General features: G+C 45.2%; 1 protein-coding gene across 6 annotated transcripts in view; it reads right to left on the bottom strand.

Annotated features, from left to right (window-relative positions):
- LOC109905832 (RNA-binding protein Musashi homolog 2) overlaps positions 1-21,378 on the bottom strand; it is a 369,667-nt gene that overhangs the window by 76,903 nt on the left and 271,386 nt on the right. For all 6 annotated transcript variants that reach the window (XM_031791050.1, XM_031791053.1, XM_031791054.1 and 3 more), the window contains exons 9-10: positions 13,242-13,356; positions 6,979-7,053 (exon numbers count right to left, since the gene is read on the bottom strand). In XM_031791050.1, coding sequence (XP_031646910.1) covers positions 6,979-7,053; positions 13,242-13,356 — 190 coding nt within the window. The remainder of the gene's footprint in view (positions 1-6,978; positions 7,054-13,241; positions 13,357-21,378) is intronic.

Below are 21,378 nucleotides of genomic sequence, written 5' to 3'. Positions count from 1 at the left end.
GTGTGCTGGTCCTGGTAGTTAAAGGTAGTTTCATGCTGTGAGAGGTGTGTGCTGGTCCTGGTAGTTAAGGGTAGTTTCATGCTGTGAGAGGTGTGTGCTGGTCCTGGTAGTTAAGGGTAGTTTCATGCTGTGAGAGGTGTGTGCTGGTCCTGGTAGTTAAGGGTAGTTTCATGCTGTGAGAGGTGTGTGCTGGTCCTGGTAGTTAAAAGTAGTTTCATGCTGTGAGATGTGTGTGCTGGTCCTGGTAGTTAAGGGTAGTTTCATGCTGTGAGAGGTGTGTGCTGGTCCTGGTAGTTAAGGATAGTTTCATGCTGTGAGAGGTGTGTGCTGGTCCTGGTAGTTAAGGGTAGTTTCATGCTGTGAGAGGTGTGTGCTGGTCCTGGTAGTTAAGGGTAGTTTCATGCTGTGAGAGGTGTATGCTGGTCCTGGTAGTTAAGGGTAGTTTCATGCTGTGAGAGGTGTGTGCTGGTCCTGGTAGTTTCATGCTGTGAGAGGTGTGTGCTGGTCCTGGTAGTTAAGGGTAGTTTCATGCTGTGAGAGGTGTGTGCTGGTCCTGGTAGTTAAGGGTAGTTTCATGCTGTGAGAGGTGTGTGCTGGTCCTGGTAGTTAAGGGTAGTTTCATGCTGTGAGAGGTGTGTGCTGGTCCTGGTAGTTAAGGGTAGTTTCATGCTGTGAGAGGTGTATGCTGGTCCTGGTAGTTAAGGGTAGTTTCATGCTGTGAGAGGTGTGTGCTGGTCCTGGTAGTTAAGGGTAGTTTCATGCTGTGAGAGGTGTATGCTGGTCCTGGTAGTTAAGGGTAGTTTCATGCTGTGAGAGGTGTGTGCTGGTCCTGGTAGTTTCATGCTGTGAGTGGTGTGTGCTGGTCCTGGTAGTTAAAGGTAGTTTCATGCTGTGAGAGGTGTGTGCTGGTCCTGGTAGTTAAAGGTAGTTTCATGCTGTGAGAGGTGTGTGCTGGTCCTGGTAGTTAAGGGTAGTTTCATGCTGTGAGAGGTGTGTGCTGGTCCTGGTAGTTAAGGGTAGTTTCATGCTGTGAGAGGTGTGTGCTGGTCCTGGTAGTTAAGGGTAGTTTCATGCTGTGAGAGGTGTGTGCTGGTCCTGGTAGTTAAAAGTAGTTTCATGCTGTGAGATGTGTGTGCTGGTCCTGGTAGTTAAGGGTAGTTTCATGCTGTGAGAGGTGTGTGCTGGTCCTGGTAGTTAAAAGTAGTTTCATGCTGTGAGAGGTGTGTGCTGGTCCTGGTAGTTAAGGGTAGTTTCATGCTGTGAGAGGTGTGTGCTGGTCCTGGTAGTTAAGGATAGTTTCATGCTGTGAGAGGTGTGTGCTGGTCCTGGTAGTTAAGGGTAGTTTCATGCTGTGAGAGGTGTGTGCTGGTCCTGGTAGTTAAGGGTAGTTTCATGCTGTGAGAGGTGTATGCTGGTCCTGGTAGTTAAGGGTAGTTTCATGCTGTGAGAGGTGTGTGCTGGTCCTGGTAGTTTCATGCTGTGAGAGGTGTGTGCTGGTCCTGGTAGTTAAGGGTAGTTTCATGCTGTGAGAGGTGTGTGCTGGTCCTGGTAGTTAAGGGTAGTTTCATGCTGTGAGAGGTGTGTGCTGGTCCTGGTAGTTAAGGGTAGTTTCATGCTGTGAGAGGTGTGTGCTGGTCCTGGTAGTTAAGGGTAGTTTCATGCTGTGAGAGGTGTATGCTGGTCCTGGTAGTTAAGGGTAGTTTCATGCTGTGAGAGGTGTATGCTGGTCCTGGTAGTTAAGGGTAGTTTCATGCTGTGAGAGGTGTGTGCTGGTCCTGGTAGTTTCATGCTGTGAGAGGTGTGTGCTGGTCCTGGTAGTTAAGGGTAGTTTCATGCTGTGAGAGGTGTGTGCTGGTCCTGGTAGTTAAGGGTAGTTTCATGCTGTGAGAGGTGTGTGCTGGTCCTGGTAGTTATGGGTGGGTGCGCTCGCTTCCATGCCCTCCCGGTTTGCAGTTGTGGCCTACTACCCAATGAGGTCTATGCCCTCGCAATGGTCGGTGCTCATTTTACATGCGCGCTGCTCCATATCTCAAAGCGATATCAAATATCTTGGTTGTAAAAAAGTTGCTATAGAGCTGAATATTGAGAAATAAAAATGATACCTTCAGAAAGTTGAGACCCTTCTCTATTTGTCAGGATCTTGGGATGAAGCTTCCGAAGCTGTGTTTTTCCCGCAATTGCATCTTTAAATGTTACACAATCAGAATGCATGTTTCGCTCGAACCCATGGGGGGAGAGGAGTAGCTCCCTCATCATAGCAGCAGGCACCGGCGGGGACACAGGCACAGCGACAGGCACTTTCATTACAGGAATCATGAGGATGATGCACTTCACTGTTTGATCAAATCATGGTTTTAGCCTCCTAAAAAATAGGACGTTTTGAGTGAGGTGACAATGTAGGATGTGCTCTTTCTCAGTTTACAGGCACCCTTACAGTTTTTTTACGATCCATGAACTTGGCTGTCTAACTGATGACTACGTCGGAACAGGTCTATTTGCTGATGCCGCATTTTTTGAATGTGAGTTTATTTTTTTCCCATCTCTTCTCTTTCTGTCTTCATCTCCCTCCATCTCTTTCTCTCTCTCTGTCCAACCTAGTGATTTGGAGAAAACAGCCAGACCGACCTGCGAGCCCAGCATGGTTCAGGTAGTTATTAAACAGAGCCAGACCGACCTGCGAGCCCAGCATGGTTCAGGTAGTTATTAAACAGAGCCAGACCGACCTGCGAGCCCAGCATGGTTCAGGTAGTTATTAAACAGAGCCAGACCGACCTGCGAGCCCAGCATGGTTCAGGTAGTTATTAAACAGAGCCAGACCGACCTGCGAGCCCAGCATGGTTCAGGTAGTTATTAAACAGAGCCAGACCGACCTGCGAGCCCAGCATGGTTCAGGTAGTTATTAAACAGAGCCAGACCGACCTGCGAGCCCAGCATGGTTCAGGTAGTTATTAAACAGAGCCAGACCGACCTGCGAGCCCAGCATGGTTCAGGTAGTTATTAAACAGAGCCAGACCGACCTGCGAGCCCAGCATGGTTCAGGTAGTTATTAAACAGAGCCAGACCGACCTGCGAGCCCAGCATGGTTCAGGTAGTTATTAAACAGACCCAGACCGACCTGCGAGCCCAGCATGGTTCGGGTATATTAAACAGACCCAGACCGACCTGCGAGCCCAGCATGGTTCGGGTAGTTATTAAACAGACCCAGACCGACCTGCGAGCCCAGCATGGTTCGGGTATATTAAACAGACCCAGACCGACCTGCGATCCCAGCATGGTTCGGGTAGTTATTAAACATACCCAGACCGACCTGCGAGCCCAGCATGGTTCGGGTATATTAAACAGACCCAGACCGACCTGCGAGCCCAGCATGGTTCGGGTATATTAAGCAGACCCAGACCGACCTGCGAGCCCAGCATGGTTCGGGTAGTTATTAAACATACCCAGACCGACCTGCGAGCCCAGCATGGTTCGGGTATATTAAACAGACCCAGACCGACCTGCGAGCCCAGCATGGTTCGGGTATATTAAGCAGACCCAGACCGACCTGCGAGCCCAGCATGGTTCGGGTATATTAAACAGAGCCAGACCGACCTGCGAGCCCAGCATGGTTCAGGTAGTTATTAAACAGAGCCAGACCGACCTGCGAGCCCAGCATGGTTCAGGTAGTTATTAAACAGAGCCAGACCGACCTGCGAGCCCAGCATGGTTCAGGTAGTTATTAAACAGAGCCAGACCGACCTGCGAGCCCAGCATGGTTCAGGTAGTTATTAAACAGAGCCAGACCGACCTGCGAGCCCAGCATGGTTCAGGTAGTTATTAAACAGAGCCAGACCGACCTGCGAGCCCAGCATGGTTCAGGTAGTTATTAAACAGAGCCAGACCGACCTGCGAGCCCAGCATGGTTCGGGTAGTTATTAAACAGACCCAGACCGACCTGCGAGCCCAGCATGGTTCGGGTATATTAAACAGACCCAGACCGACCTGCGAGCCCAGCATGGTTCGGGTAGTTATTAAACAGACCCAGACCGACCTGCGAGCCCAGCATGGTTCGGGTATATTAAACAGACCCAGACCGACCTGCGATCCCAGCATGGTTCAGGTAGTTATTAAACAGAGCCAGACCGACCTGCGAGCCCAGTATGGTTCAGGTAGTTATGAAACAGAGCACAGCAGGTATTTCACTCTCTTGATGGCCAGGCCAGAAAGCACAGAGAAACAGAGGGGCACCAAAGGTGTTTATTTGTTGTTTGTTTTGGTTTCTATCTCCCTTAGCCGCAGTGTGTAGCTGTCTGAATTCAGGCTGTGGGGCCCCGGGTGTGTGTGTGGGCGTTGCATGTGTGTGTGTTTGAGGTTGATGGGGGCAAACCTCTTGATGGTCCCCCTCCCATTTGCATAACTGATTAGGCTCTAATCAAAAGTGAAGCTTCAATTCCCTTCCCCCTTAAAGGAGAGCCAGGTAAATGGAGGAGAGGAGCGAGGGATGAGGCGGGTTTATTACACAGCCATGGCACAGGAAGTGCTCTAAGAGGCTGTGACCTTGGCATTCACCGCCACCACATCCTTCAGCTCTCATCAGCGGCAGGCCCGTCAGATGCCAGAAATGGGGTGTGACAAAGACAACGAGACAATTGGCTGCTGTGAAGGTGAGAGGAAAGAGTCTACAGACAGAGATGCCATGATATTCACTTCAAGTGTTTCTTGTTTTGGTAACAGTCTCACACCAGGTCCATTTGAACCAGTAAAGAAGTGAAATAGAAACATTATTGCCACATCATCCAATGGCTGTTTCTTAGAACTGGCTGTGACAGTCAAAAGGGGAATGTAGCGGGAAAAAATAAAGAAAATACAAAAAGGCAAGCAGCACGAATTGTAAACACTGTCGTCTCATCATCCTTATCGTTGCTTTAGCAATGTGCATGCACACTTTACAATAGCCATAGCACAGGAAACATTCATTCAAATCATTTTTGAATCAGGAGACGTGTGAGATGAGAAATAGGCCATGGTAAAATGACCTCGCACGCACACACACACACACACACACCTCCATGCACACGCACACACCTCCATTTGACCTCCTCTGAAGCTGTCTCCTGTGTAGATTGCGGGCAGTGCATCTCCTCTCATTTTCAACAGTCCATTTTTAACCTCCCAAGCAGAGTGAGCTTTATGCTAAATCCCCCGACGCTACAAGGAGGGGAAAAAGGCTTTTCACCTTACATGTCCAACACCAAGGTTGTTTGGCACTACAGTATCTGACAATCACAGGGACAAAAAAGGACCACATTGTTCCTGGTGCTGAGGCAAGATCAATTTACAGACAGAGCCAGCAGATTAAAGGAAGGCAGCAAAGTTAACCTCAGAGCAATCAGCCGTTTTAGCAATGTAACACAGTGCCTGTGTACTAGCCAAACCAAGGCCTGGACTGACGACAGATAGCACTAGATCTGCTGGGGTCCCTCCAGCTAGAGGGTTTGTTCTTGCTTTTTGTCTTTTCATTTTATTTTTAATCCGTGTGAGTAGGAGGAGGGAGGGGGAGGAGAGAGGAGAGGAGGAGGAAGGAGAGGGAGGAGAGAGGAGAGGAGGAGGAGGGAGGGGGAGGAGAGAGGAGAGGAGGAGGAAGGAGAGGGAGGAGAGAGGGAAGGAGGAGGGCGGGTAGGGCTAGACAGCTAGACAGTTTAAAAGCATTGAAAATGCCCCAAATGCCCTAAATATAACCAATTTTCAGTGCGGCCCTCCAGACCTTGTTGAAGACCAAATACAGACCCTAGGGAAAAATGAGTTTGACACCCCTGTTTTAATCCCTTTCCCCTGGTATAGTCACAGTGCTGGATGATTTCACTAGCACCTCGCCAATTTACACCCATTCATTATTCATTCCCTCCATTCATTTATTCATCTGTTTCGGTAATATTCCGTCTGAACTCGGGTGTTTGCGACTCCGTTTGACACGCATTCACACTGCCGCTGAAGAGTACACCGAGATGCTGTGATTATAGAGACAACAACCTGCTGCAATACTGTACTGATGTTCTCCACTCCATACTCCACAGACGATTGACATTGCTCACAGATCTTCGTATGAGAATGGGGCTAAGGCCACAAGATCAACAGCTACAGACCACAATCAAAATGTAACATTTCAAACAATTGAAGTTAAATCGCCAAAGATCCCACGTCATCATTAGTAGAGTACACTGGTGTATCATACTGTATCTAAACAAACATTACCTGACTCCTATTAGAAAGATAGGTTTCAACTATTAAATTGACCATCCACAAGAAAAACAACTCCCCATTGAAACACCGCTTGTTCCCCTCCTGTATATGTGTATATAAATTCCCTGCAGGCTGGATAATGGTGGACCATCTCGCCATGGCAGTCCCTAACATGGTGACAGTCACTCTCTCCCATGCCAATCTGGGTATAGTGATACCAAGCGGAAGAGAGGACACAGGCCACGCATAACATGTTGAAATAAGGCATGAAATCAAGCCTGAACAGTGGATCCCCGTCAAGTGCTGTTGGCACATTTTAGGCTCAACCCTGACATTTCCCATTGTAGAGACCTTTAGAGGGAAGTGAATAGTGAAATAACTGCATAATGTTACCTTATCTAATCACATTTGGCGGATTGGATTTTTCCACTTTATAATAGCTGGCAGAGTGATGATGCGGTGAGTGGGTGACAGGAAGGAATTCATCCCTTACTGAAGCCATTGGGTTACAGAGAGTGACATGGCATTACAACATCACATAATCATCCTCAGGAACACAGCTGAGATCAGACAGAGAACACTGCGTGTGTGTGAGATTTGATTTTTTTGTTTGTGTGCCAAACTGTGTGTGTGTGTGTGTGTGTGTGTGTGAGGAGGAAGGCAGGGAGTGGGGTCTGTGTGTGATCCAACAGGGGGTCCATTACCCCACCCCAGCAGGCAGGCAGAGAAGCACACAGTGCCTAACAAGATGGAACTTACCAGGGAATTGGTAGCTGTAGCTCGGGGCAAAACCAGTGTATCCACGGCCATACGTTGCTACAATGTTTGGGTAACCTAGGGGGGCGAGAGAGAGGACAATCAGGAGTTGTGTTAAACCATCTTGGCCTCCCATCACTTTAGACACACACACACCACACACACACACACACACACACACACACAACCCTGCTGCTGACACTAGATAGCATGTGAGTCATGAGGCTCAGTTTTAGCTGATGAGCATCAGTAGTGTCCCAGTCTCAGCCTGTCATGCTCTCCAGCCTCCTCCTCCCAGATGTCCCCTCGTCCCCCCGCAGGCTCCCAGGGTTATATGGCAACAGGGTGTCTGGATCTGTCCAGGTTTTTTGTCCCCTCTACACAGTTATTGATGGATAACCTTTGTTTTAGAGCCCCGGCTAATCGATCATGAACGACACGGTGCTGCAAGACAATGAGTGGATGAGATTTGTGCAAGGACATTATGGATTAGAGAGACGCGGGGTCTTTCTGAGGTGTGAGGCTACCGCGGTGCGCGGCGGGCGGTAATACCCGCAGAGATACCACAGACGGAACAGGCAAGGGGAAATATGATTGAGAGATTGTAAAAAGTCACTCCAAAAGTGGCAAAAAAGAAACTGAGTCTGCTATTTGGGAATATACTTGCAATCTGTTAAATTGTGCCATCCTCGCTGAGGCAGAAGTGCTCCTTAAGCTCCCCAGTCTCCTATTTCATAGCTTCCGATAGAGCCGTAACTGTTTCAAGGGTGTGTGTGTGTGTGTGTGTGTGTGTGTGTGTGTGTGTGTGTGTGTGTGTGTGTGTGTGTGTGTGTGTGTGTGTGTGTGTGTGTGCGTGAGTGCGTGAGTGTGTGTTAAAAAAACACCACATCAGCCTCCCGAGTGGCGAAGTGGTCTAAGGCACTGCTTCGCAGTGCTAGCTGTGCTACTAGAGATCCTAGTTCGAGTCCAGGCTCTGTCGAAGCCGGCCATGACCGGGAGATCTATGGGGCGGCATACAATTGGACCAGCGTCGGCGGAGTTAGGGGAGGACTTGGCCAGCAGGGAAGTTCCTGTCCCATCGTGCACTAGTGACTCCTGTGGAGGGCCGGGCGCAATGCACGCCAGCTGTACGGTGTTTCCTCCGACACATTGTCGTGGGTGTCTTCCAGGTTAAGCGGGCTTTGTGTCAAGAAGCAGTGCGACTTAGCTGGGTAGTGTTTCGGAGGACGCACGGCTCTCGACCTTCACCTCTCCTGAGTCCATATGGGAGTTGCAGCGATGGGACAAGACTGTAACTACCAACTGGATACCAGGAAATTGTGGAGAAAAAGGGGTAAAAACACATGGGCAGTGTTCGCCATGCTGGATCCGTTGGAGCACATCCTGGTCACGATGCAAGATAAGAGGGAAATAAAGTGGGATGGGACTCAACACACATGCTGCTCTTGTACGGTTGCCAGATTGGAGACAGGAGCTGTCACAGTCCAACTGGGTCTCATTAGACACTATCACTGCTCACAAACAACAACCGCAGTTTACTTGCACATTTTGTGCATTTGTATATGTTTGTGTGAGAGAGAGAGAGAGAGAGAGAGAGAGAGAGAGAGAGAGAGAGAGAGAAAGAGAGAGAGAGAAAGAAAGTCTTGGAGGTAAATGCAATGTAGTGGTTACTATGAGGTTCTGACACACATTGGACTTGATAACATTTATAATGAAGATATTGTTCAAACATCCCAAGCTGAGTGGCCTCATTTCCTCCATCCCAGACCTGGTTTCTTTCTCACTGGCCCAGAGAGATACTGGACTCTATGAGATTGGCACTTATTGATCATAATGAGCTTCTGACAACATCTATACATTTAAATACTGACATTCTTTTTTTTGTGAGGATATTTAAAGGCGGCTGTGAAGCTTCTTTAAAGGAAATTCTTCAAGACTGTTGCAAAAGCATTCCAGGTGAAGCTGGTTGAGAGATTCCAAGAATGTGCAAAGCTGTCATCAAAGCAAAGAGTGGCTACTTTGAAGAATCTATTTGTTTAACACTTTTTTGTTTACTACATGATTCCATATGTGTTATTTCATAGTTTTGATGTCTTCACTATTATTCTACAATGTAGAGTATAGTAAAAAATAAAGAAAAACCCTGGAATGAGTAGGTGTGTCCAAACGTTTTTAATGGTTGGGCACATTTAGTCATTTTCACTTTCACTTACTTAGCTAGCAAATGCAGCTAGCTAGTTTAGCCTACTCAAACACCTGGCTCAAACAGAGGGATGCTATGTTAGCTAGCTGGCTATGACTATCCAACACAACACTGGAACTCTTCCAAGTCAAGGTAAGCTTTTGGTGTAAACTGCTTACTGACTATACGCTGTAACGTTACTGCATGATTGTAGTGAGTTTACTAACGTTTGTCCTATTAGCTATGTTGACCATGATGTTACTTTAGCTAATATGGGGACAATGATGTAGGCTGTGTGTAGCTGTTATGGTTTGGTTTGGAAAGTTTGTTTCACCTGGTCACACACAGCTGATGTGTTGTGCGTTGAAGTCACAAGCAAAGGGAAAAAGTGAGAGGAGGAGAGCGCATAGATGTGAAAAGGTGAACTGTGTTTACGTGTGATCATGCGTGTATTCATTCCACTGATTCTATTAAAAACTTTTCTTAAACGGAGATGAACATATTTGAATTTGTCCAATAGAAACTCTTGTTTGCAACTGTTGGACTAATGATTATACTCTATATCAGCTAGATGCAGGCAAGAGTGTGCAAAGCGGTATTGAATGTGTCACTGTTCATCCCCTCAATTTTTTCTCTCGACCTGTGTGCGTGCACCTAGGTTATAAACTTTAATTCATAGGCTAGGTTGTAGAAACCTCATGGCGGGTATAAGGAAAATTTGAGTATCACATAGTAGCCTAAACCTATCAATGTTACATTGAACAGGGTGAATGGAATATGAATGACAGTCATGCAATATGCTGTAATAGAAATAAGGTCATGCTCATACATTATTATTTTTAATTTATTTTTAAAGTGTCCTCCCGTTATAGAGGTTGCGGAGAAAGAGTGATAGTGTGTGTGTGTGTGTTTGGTGGGGCTCTATTGACAGTGGGTGATTAACACAGAGATAAGCCAGAGCTTTGAGGTTTGAGTGTGAGTGTGTGTGTGTGTGCACATGCGCGCGTTGGGGGTAGCCATGCCTCGTCAGCAGAACAAATAACAGCCCATCTAGGGCTATGGCGGTCATGAAATTATGTCAGCCGGTAACTGTCATGCAGCCTCAAGGTTTGTACTCAACTAAGTCTATCAGTGCTTGCTGTTGTCTGCATGAACACAGACACCGGCATTAACACACACATTTGCAAGCACTCACGCACCCGCTTAGTCATATATTCCATTGTCTCTAGAGACATACAGATGTACACATTAACACATTCACTCACACACACTTTAATTCTCTCCAACTCAGCTCTGCTGTCTGCATATGATAGGCTACTTATGAATTACACTGCCAAATGAATGACCTAGAACACAGCAAGACAGGCCTGCATAATCAAACAAACACACACAGATGCTCCGCCCTTTAAATGAACACACATTTACTCCTCAGTCATCACATCCTTGTTGTATAAATTGGAAACCAACAATGACAAACTGTGAGACATAAGAGCCTGTCTCAGACATTTTTTCCGGTGGTCGAACAAGCTCTTTGCGCAACAATAGAGTTGGGCTGATATGAGAAGAGAGTGTGTGTGTGTGTGTGTGTGTCGCCCTGCCTAACAGTAGCAGGTGAGACGATCACCGCGTGCTTCTGCTTTCCTCCAGGAGGCGGAGATAGGCTAGACAAAGACATCCAGACAAGGGGCTCAACATGAGGGGATGGAGACATGGAAACAGGAGAGGAGAGGCGGGGGGTGGTCTGGCTGTCGAGACGATGCGTGGAGTAGGCAGTGGCCTATAAGACCGTGTGCCGGCATGCATGAACGCACACACACACACAGCAGATAGGAAGTGATTCGTCTGACAATTGATCTGGCGTGGGCACCTCTCCTCAGTCTCTCCTCTCCTGTCCTCCATATCTCTCTGTATATACCTCAGTAAATAAAGGCTGTCACTGTATCTGGCCCCACTGGCTGCCTCAGAGCCTCAGGGCCCATGTATTAATATGCATACTAATGCACCTATTTTATGGCTCAACAGTTCAGATTCACTTTAAAACCAATTATGCATCTGGTAAAGCCGCACTCTGCGCAGGGCTTTAAATGTGCATTCATTTCAGCAAACATACATTCAGGCTCTAATGCAATAAAGATAAATGGCTCGATTAGGTGTAGTAAACAAAGAAGTGAACAGAAGGGGGGGGGTTAATGAGATTTAGGCACGTAAGGAATTAGGGTTCCTTAAATAATAAGCCTTGTTGATTTTTGTATGCAAATTAGCGAACAGAATGTTTCGCTGTCCTGCTTTTCCAATTTCATTTAGATAACAAGTGTCGAAGAGAACTTGGCAGTTCAGTTCATGCTCCCTCTCTCCATCCTTTCCTTTACTGCTACTCACACTTCTCTCCTTCTCCTCTCCTCTTCTATGCACTCTTTCCATTCGCTCCACATTTTGCCAAGTTGATAAATCTGAATAAGTTAACTAGATTGTTGTGGAGTGTCTTCATATTAGTCTTAAACAGGGCTCTTCAACCCTGTTCCTGAAGAGCTACCCTCCTGTAGGTTTTCACTCCAACCCTGTTCGTGGAGAGCTACCCTCTTGTAGGTTTTCTCTTCAACCCTGTTCCTGGAGAGCTACCCTCCTGTAGGTTTTCTCTTCAACCCTGTTCCTGGAGAGCTACCCTCCTGTAGGTTTTCTCTTCAACCCTGTTCCTGGAGAGCTACCCTCCTGTAGGTTTTCACTCCAAGCCCAATTAGAACTAATCTGATTCAATTTATGATCCAGCTAATTATTACACTCAGGTGTGCTAAATTAGAGTTGGAGGAACAGGGTTGGAGAACCCTGTCCTAAAACATGTCTGTTGACAGGGCATTGACACTGCCACCTGTAGAGCAACTTGACACAACTCTGCCAAACCAACCAGGCTGAGTTAGAACAGAAGCTAGAGGTTTGTGGTGGTGAAGTTGGAGAATGAATGATGTTGATGAAGATGAACTATAGTAGGAGACAAGCCCTCCTCTCCTCTCATCCCCCCAACAGATGAAATCCTGTGATATCCATACCCTATTATTCAGCAATCTTGAGGTCTGCCAGATGAAATCATAAATTCATAATTTAACATTACTTCAATTTTCCTCTTCATTTACTTCTGTAATCCATAGCTCTGCTTGGATGAATTTGGGGGCTGGGAGAATGGGGGTTTGGGGTGGTGGGTGGGGTGTTTGGGGCAGTGGGTGTGGTAATGAGACTGTCTGAATATCAATAGAATATTTCACGCAAGCCCCTATGAGGATGCTTCATCAAGCCAAATTACGGGCAGGGCGACCTATCCTACAGCTTCCATTAGCCGTCATTCGGATTCAGCACCCAGCATCAAACGATTTATTTGCTTCAGTTACTTTGAGCAGACGATCAATCTAACAGTAATTATCTCTTGTCACTAACGCTGGGCTGAAGCTCTGAGAAGATAGGGAGAAGGGAGCTGGAAGGGAGGGGGTAGAGCAGGGTGGGGGAGCCTTCACAAAATCCTTGTTTCCTGTCTTTTCCATGTCAAATCTACAGAAAATGGGGGAACATGCTTTGTGAACTGCTGTGAGGGAGGGGGTCTTTGTGTCGTTGTGGGGGGGGGGGGGGAGAGAGTCCCAGCATTCCCTTGAAAGAGCTCTAGTCTAGCAGATGTTTGTAAGTGGCAGCGAACTTGTAGGAGCCATTTGACTGTATTTCCCTTTGCCTTCTTAATCCTTCATAGTGATTTGGGGAGCGTGTCCTGTTAGTTACATTCCTTTACATAGTAAGTGGCTGACAGTCTCAATGTCAGGCAGAAATCACTAGCACATCAGAATCAGCATTAGGATTGGTATCAGAGTTGGTGTTGGTATCAGACAGTGTGAGAGGACATGTCAGATTTGGAGGGAGACACAGTTAGTCAGTGTCAGTCCTGCCAGAGCATTAGAAACCATGGTAATGTCAAAGTCTTGGAAACGGTCACTTTGGAAATGTTAGTGGGCTACATTTGCTAATTGCCATATTGTGTTTGGTCAATATTACCGTAGGGCCCCATTCTATCAGAAAATATGTCTTACACCAATCCAAGTGTACTCACTCAGCATGCCCATCCCCAGCATGAAGGCATCCATGGTGTAGGGCAGGCCCCTGGCCCTGCCTCGCGTACCTGGCGGGAACATCACCTCCTTGGGCTGAGCCTTCTTGCATTCTACCTGTGGACAGTACACAACCAGATGCACATCAATGACAAGGACTCTCACAGTACACAGGATGAACATAGACATTCAGTTGAAGTCAGAAGTTTACATACACTCAGATTGGAGACATTACATTTTTTTTCAACCTTACCACAAATTTCTTGTTAACAAACTATAGTTTTGGTAAGTCGGTTAGGACATCTACTTTGTGCATGGCACAAGTAATTTTTCCAACAATTGTTTACAGATTATTTCACTTATAATTCACTGTGTTACAATTCCAGTGGGTCAGAAGTTTACATACACTAAGTTGACTGTGCCTTTAAACAGCTTGGAAAATTCCATAAAATTATGTCATGGATTTAGAAGCTTCTGATAGGCTAATTGATCAAACTCTGTGCCTCTTTGCTTGACATCATTGGAAAATCAAAAGAAATCAGCCAAGACAGCCAATAAAAATAAATTGTAGACCTCCAGAAGTCTGGTTCATCGTTGGGAGCAATTTCCAAACGCCTGAAGGTACCACGTTCATCTGTACAAACAATAGTATGCAAGTATAAACAGCATGGGACCACGCAGCCGTCATACCGCTCAGGAAGGAGCCGAAGAACACCATCCCAACCTTGAAGCACGGGGGTGGCAGCATCATATTGTGGGGGTGCTTTGCTGCAGGAGGGACTGGTGCATGTCACAAAATAGATGTCATCATGAGGACGGAAAATTATGTGGATATATTGAAGCAAAATCTCAAGACATCAGTCAGGAAGTTAAAGCTTGGTCGCAAATGGGTCTTCCAAATGGACAATGACCCCAAGTATACTTCCAAAGTTGTGGCAAAATGGCTTAAGGACAACAAAGTCAAGGTATTGGAGTGGCCATCACAAAGCCCTGACCTCAATCCTATAGAACATTTGTGGGAAGAACTGAAAAAGCATGTGCGAGCTAGGAGGCCTACAAACCTGACTCAGTTACACCAGCTCTGTCAGGAGGAATGGGCCAAAATTCACCCAACTTATTGTGGGAAGCTTGTGGAAGGCTACCCGAAATGTTTGACCCAAATTAAACAATTTAAAGGCAATGCAACCAAATACTAATTGAGTGTATGTAAACTGCTGACCCACTGGGAATGTGATGAAAGAAATAAAAGCCTAAATAAATAATTCTCTCTAAGATTATTCTGACATTTCACATTCTTAAAATAAAGTGGTGATCCTAACTGACCTAAGACAGGGGATTTCTACTAGGATTAAATGTCAGGAATTGTGAAAAACTGAGTTTAAATGTTTTTGGCTAAGGTGTATGTAAACTTTCGAATTTAACTGCAGATCGACATTGAATACATTCAAGGAATATGGCATGTGTCAGAGATTTCAGGACAACAAGACAAATAAGTCAAAAATCCTCTTCCTGTACTTGAGATGAACATACAGCAAGCACTGTACAATACATAGGCACTGAAAATCATGACAGGAATATGGTGTTGACCCCATCTCACACAGGGCTTTCAGAGTAGGGCCATCTTGTGGAGCCATCTATAACCTCAGAACAGAGGTGGGGTCCTAGCGTTTCCTCCCCACAGCTGAAATGATTTTGTTGTTTTATATCTGTTTGTTTGCTGAAGTGAGCAGGGCTGCTCCGTCTCCAGGTAAAGCTTGTTCTCATCTCTCTCCATCTCCTGTCTCCATGCTTTGTCTATCTCTGTCTCCCTCTCCCCGTCTCCCGTTGTCTCTCTCTCTCATCTGGTTCTCATCACACAACCGCTTCCACCCCAGGGCACTATTACACCTCCAACACACACACCTCAACCGCCTGTGTTTCCATTCATATTTGCACCCCCCATCTCCACACACACACCGCTGTGCTGACTGACATTCCATCCTCCTAACATAACGCTTATTACTTTTATGCCAGGGTTATCAAAAGCATCCCAGAACACACCAATGCCATTGTGTTATTAAGGTCAATTGATTTGTTTCAATGGCTATACCAGTATCATCATTAGCCTTCAATCAATACATTGTAAACACACCAAAACAAGTCAGAGCAGACAGAAGCCATGCTAGAGGCCATGTTAACCTTCATCCTCTTTAATTAAACACATTGTTCCTAAAACAGAGGGGATGTGACTGTCTACAATTATATCAGGCGGGTGAAGAGGTGCGGGCGTAGTGGGTGAAGGGAGCGGTGGTGGGTCTCTGCCCGCTGCTGACTAATGGCTGTGGAGAGCCAGTCGTGATCAGGGTGGGTGTCATCAGCACCAGTGGAGCGGTGGGGCCAGGGCCCGTTAGTTAAGAGGCCTGACGAGCGCTTCCCTGTTATTACTTAACTAATTACATGGATTGCTCGGGTTTTAACGAGTGCTGATGAGGTCCTTCAGATTTTAATGAAAATATGAAGGGGGGTTAATGGTGTGGGGGAGTAAGGGGGTTGAGATAGGAGGTCATGGTCGGTCACGAGTCATGACGGCAGTCAAATTCTGATATGCTGATGGGCATTAGTAGCCTACCAAACCTGCTAACCGCCTGGTACTCAGCACTCTATTGTCCCTCTAAAATCATGCTGACATCATTGCAAATGTAATCTCAAATCTAATCAAACACTTCATGAGAGCCCATGAGATCATGTTACGTACCATTTCTATAGGCCGTGCAATTGAGTGAGAATGGCCTCTATTAAAAAGAGGAGGATCCCATTAGCTATAGGCTAGGCCTACTATATTCATTTCTCAACTTTCCTAATATTGAGCACATTGCTTCTCTTTACAACAGGAGTATAGCCTACCAGGCTGGCATGAAAATAAACCACGGGGAAAAGCATCCTCCATTCACTATTTAAGTGCAAAGACAACGTATGTTTTCCACTGCCTCTGTTTCGAGACAGATGCATGATAATGGTCCATTCTAAATCAAAATACATTTCACGCATATATTATTTAATATATGTAAAGACAAGATTAAATCAAGAATAGTCTGATGGGTGACAACAAGAGTTGCACATTTTGGGGAATATGGAAACTTTCCGTGGGAATTAACGGGAATATATGGGAATTAACTGAAATATACGCAAATTAATATTAATACCATTTAAATGCAGATGTTTTTGCATTGGATATATTTACCATATCACATGGAGACAGAAACAGAAACCTTTTACCTTATCATAAGTAGACATAATTGCAAATTATGAAATCCGTCCAATAGAAATGTAAAAAAAACTACTTAGTAGCGAATTGAACTTTAATTAAATGATTTGACTTGACATGAGATGATTTTACTGAACAACAAAAGAAAGGGAATATTGAATGATCCATCGCATCTCCCAAAAAACGACTTGAACATACTGTGTATCCCAAAATTTGTATCACAACTAAAGTTACATGAATAACTCTACATTAAGCATATAGGAGTACCTGTTTCTTTGTTAACGGCTAAACCCAGAGCAGCTGCATGTGCTCACACCCTTATCGTTTGGAGAAAATATCCTTTCTGTTTTATTCAGCTTTGTTCAATTGTATTCTTCATACAATAAAACAATATAAAATAATGCCACGGAATTCTAAGCAAATCTTGTCTGCTAAATGAACTAGTGTAGCCCACAGCCATATGACATATCCAGATCAGGACCTAATATAAGGACAACTCAGAGTATGCTATTCTGTTCTTCTGAAATAGACTACATTCTCTTCATATCATGTTTCTTTAGACCTGTCTAAAATAATAATGGATTTATTCCATTAGTTTAAATGTAATGTTCCAAAGGTCTGCATCAGTAGATGGTAGGCTATGCGTGGAAGCCAGGAGATGCTAAATGTGTTTATGTTAATTAACGGTCAATTACTGTGAGACCGGCAGTTATTTGCTTGATAATCACCGACCGATGAAATTTCCTGACTGCCACAGCCCTAGATGGAGGGCTGGCTGACGCTCTTATCATGGCAGTGCAGTGGAGAGGAATAGTATTTGACAGTGTGTGTGATTCTCTGGTGTTTGAGTCTCTGTGGTTTACTAAGTTTACCTCTCCCATTTGTCTGCAAACTTTAGACAAATGTCCAGTAGTCATCATGAAATAAAATAATCAATCGCAGAGATGACACACAGAAGCAGGTCGAATGATTTGTCCAAACTAGATCCCTTTCCAGACGTTTTCAGCACAATAAAGAACATTCTTCTTGTGCTGTTAGAGCCAACTCTTGAATTCCTAAAAATATTTTAAGAGTAAAAAATATATAACTCCATTGGTAATTAATTCCAACGTAATTTATACAAGCATCCATTTACCTAATCTATTCATAATGACTAGTGAGAGTGTGACATTATTGTGAGTAGAGCATCTCTGTACACACACACCTCTGTCAGAGTGGTTTGATTGACAGGTCCCCCCATGACCAGAGAGCAGGGAGCTGTGAAGGGCAGGGAGCTGTGGGGGGACCTGCCACCTGCCAGTCTCCTTCTGGGGGGTAATTAGAGAACACCCTACTCCTCCTCCACTCCTCATGAGTTTTTACGCATGAAAGTTTTTAATGTTAACAAGCTCTTTTAACACCAACAAGCTCCCTGTTGTGACAACGTGAAAGTGCAGCCTCAGGATGGTGTGATAGACTACAGTTAAGAAAACAACCCCTACTAAAGAACAATTACTCTAGGAAGAAACAATTATTGAATAGCAATCATGTTTTACTGTTGGTAAGTGCCACTTGCCCACATAGATGCCCAAAATATGTAGACAATATTCCAGCTCATAATAGTCAGGATCACAGACTCCTTCATATCTACTATGTAAAAGCATAACTTTGTAAAAGTGACAGAGGTGGAAAGTGGTCATCAGCACTTTCTTTCTTTTAGAATGATCCAGACCAGAACACTGTCACTTTCCCTGACTGCCATAAGATGTGGAACCAACCTTCTTTAGAGACACATTTTGTTCCCTCGAGCACATTTAAGACGAGACCAGACCAGACCAGACCAGACAGACAGACAGACAGAGAAAAAGAGAAGAGAGAGAAGTTGCCTCATTCACAAAACGGATTCATTCTCACGGCTCTTCTTCCCGTCTTCCTCCTCAGAACTGCAGTGCTGCAGAGTGCAGTGCCTGGCTGGCAGAGTGACTCATCCCTCAATACAACAGTGCAGTCCCTCCAGGCAGGAGAACGAAAGGCACTTTCCCCTAAACCAGCACATCAATATAACAGAGGCAAACATGACAATAGAAAAAGAGGGCTCTAGTGTGTTGAGAAGAGGTCATTAGAGTGGTCACATCAGATGGCCTGTTTTGACTATTATTATCTGAGCACGGCAATAAAAGGAAATGTACAGTAAACCCCTCATTTTGTGTACATACTACATGTAAGCAGTGAAATGCCTGTTTTACCGCAGAGATCTCAGCCCTTTCTCTGTCTCTTTACTCCAATACCTAACAGCACAGCCCTGCCATTAAGACGACTCACACCTGCCCCCAACCATCTCCCCACCATGGGAAAAGGTCACTAACAAACTGTTCCATCATATTTGTGGAGGGAGGGAGAGAGAGTTGAGGAAGAAAGAGAAATCAGCTTGGTTGCTCGACGGCAGAACCCTGAACTTAACACAGATAATTAATTTCAAGTTTAATTAGATTACATGGGAGACATGAGGTGCCCCTGTACATTATTGATACAACTTACAGCTATTTTGCCCGACACACAAATCTATATCTGCAGAGAAAAAAACACAGAAATGCTGTCAGAGGCTATTTATGTTTCCAAAACAGAACATTGATTTTCACTGTGGCGTTTGCGAGAGGAAGGCGCTCTAAAGCAAATAAAAAATATTGTATGTGTGCGTACCTGCATTGCATGTGTGTGTGTTGTTGGGCTCTTCATCAGGCAGTGTCCTGGCTATAGATTACAGAGGGGTCTCTCAGGGTGAAGCAAGTGGAGGGAGTCCCAGCCTTATCTCTCCCCTCCACTGCTTTTCCCTTCATGTGTTACATCAACTACAGTTAGGAGACCATAAACCCTGTTAGCTTTACCATACCACTTCCACTGGTGTTATGCCATAAACCCTGTTAGCTTTACCATACCACTTCCACTGGTGTTATGCCATAAACCCTGTTAGCTTTACCATACCACTTCCACTGGTGTTATGCCATAAACCCTGTTAGCTTTACCATACCACTTCCACTGGTGTTATGCCATAAACCCTGTTAGCTTTACCATACCACTTCCACTGGTGTTATGTTATAAACCCTGTTAGCTTTACCATACCACTTCCACTGGTGTTATGCCATAAACCCTGTTAGCTTTACCATGCCACTTCCACTGGTGTTATGTTATAAACCCTGTTAGCTTTACCATACCACTTCCACTGGTGTTATGCCATAAACCCTGTTAGCTTTACCATACCACTTCCACTGGTGTTATGCCATAAACCCTGTTAGCTTTACCATACCACTTCCACTGGTGTTATGTTATAAACCCTGTTAGCTTTACCATGCCACTTCCACTAGTGTTATGCCATAAACCCTGTTAGCTTTACCATGCCACTTCCACTGGTGTTATGCCATAAACCCTGTTAGCTTTACCATACCACTTCCACTGGTGTTATGTTATAAACCCTGTTAGCTTTACCATGCCACTTCCACTGGTGTTATGCCATAAACCCTGTTAGCTTTACCATGCCACTTCCACTGGTGTTATGCCATAAACCCTGTTAGCTTTACCATGCCACTTCCACTGGTGTTATGCCATAAACCCTGTTAGCTTTACCATGCCACTTCCACTGGTGTTATGCCATAAACCCTGTTAGCTTTACCATGCCACTTCCACTGGTGTTATGTTATAAACCCTGTTAGCTTTACCATGCCACTTCCACTGGTGTTATGTTATAAACCCTGTTAGCTTTACCATACCACTTCCACTGGTGTTATGCCATAAACCCTGTTAGCTTTACCATACCACTTCCACTGGTGTTATGCCATAAACCCTGTTAGCTTTACCATACCACTTCCACTGGTGTTATGCCATAAACCCTGTTAGCTTTACCATGCCACTTCCACTGGTGTTATGCCATAAACCCTGTTAGCTTTACCATGCCACTTCCACTGGTGTTATGTTATAAACCCTGTTAGCTTTACCATACCACTTCCACTGGTGTTATGTTATAAACCCTGTTAGCTTTACCATACCACTTCCACTGGTGTTATGCCATAAACCCTGTTAGCTTTACCATACCACTTCCACTGGTGTTATGCCATAAACCCTGTTAGCTTTACCATACCACTTCCACTGGTGTTATGTTATAAACCCTGTTAGCTTTACCATGCCACTTCCACTGGTGTTATGCCATAAACCCTGTTAGCTTTACCATGCCACTTCCACTGGTGTTATGCCATAAACCCTGTTAGCTTTACCATACCACTTCCACTGGTGTTATGTTATAAACCCTGTTAGCTTTACCATGCCACTTCCACTGGTGTTATGGCATAAACCCTGTTAGCTTTACCATGCCACTTCCACTGGTGTTATGCCATAAACCCTGTTAGCTTTACCATGCCACTTCCACTGGTGTTATGCCATAAACCCTGTTAGCTTTACCATGCCACTTCCACTGGTGTTATGCCATAAACCCTGTTAGCTTTACCATGCCACTTCCACTGGTGTTATGTTATAAACCCTGTTAGCTTTACCATGCCACTTCCACTGGTGTTATGTTATAAACCCTGTTAGCTTTACCATACCACTTCCACTGGTGTTATGCCATAAACCCTGTTAGCTTTACCATACCACTTCCACTGGTGTTATGCCATAAACCCTGTTAGCTTTACCATACCACTTCCACTGGTGTTATGCCATAAACCCTGTTAGCTTTACCATGCCACTTCCACTGGTGTTATGCCATAAACCCTGTTAGCTTTACCATGCCACTTCCACTGGTGTTATGTTATAAACCCTGTTAGCTTTACCATACCACTTCCACTGGTGTTATGTTATAAACCCTGTTAGCTTTACCATACCACTTCCACTGGTGTTATGCCATAAACCCTGTTAGCTTTACCATACCA

This window comes from Oncorhynchus kisutch, linkage group LG15 (genome assembly GCF_002021735.2).
Source record: "Oncorhynchus kisutch isolate 150728-3 linkage group LG15, Okis_V2, whole genome shotgun sequence".
Classification (NCBI taxonomy): Eukaryota; Metazoa; Chordata; class Actinopteri; order Salmoniformes; family Salmonidae; genus Oncorhynchus; species Oncorhynchus kisutch.
Note: the sequence above shows the minus strand (reverse complement) of the source record. Positions and strands in the feature narration are given on the sequence as shown.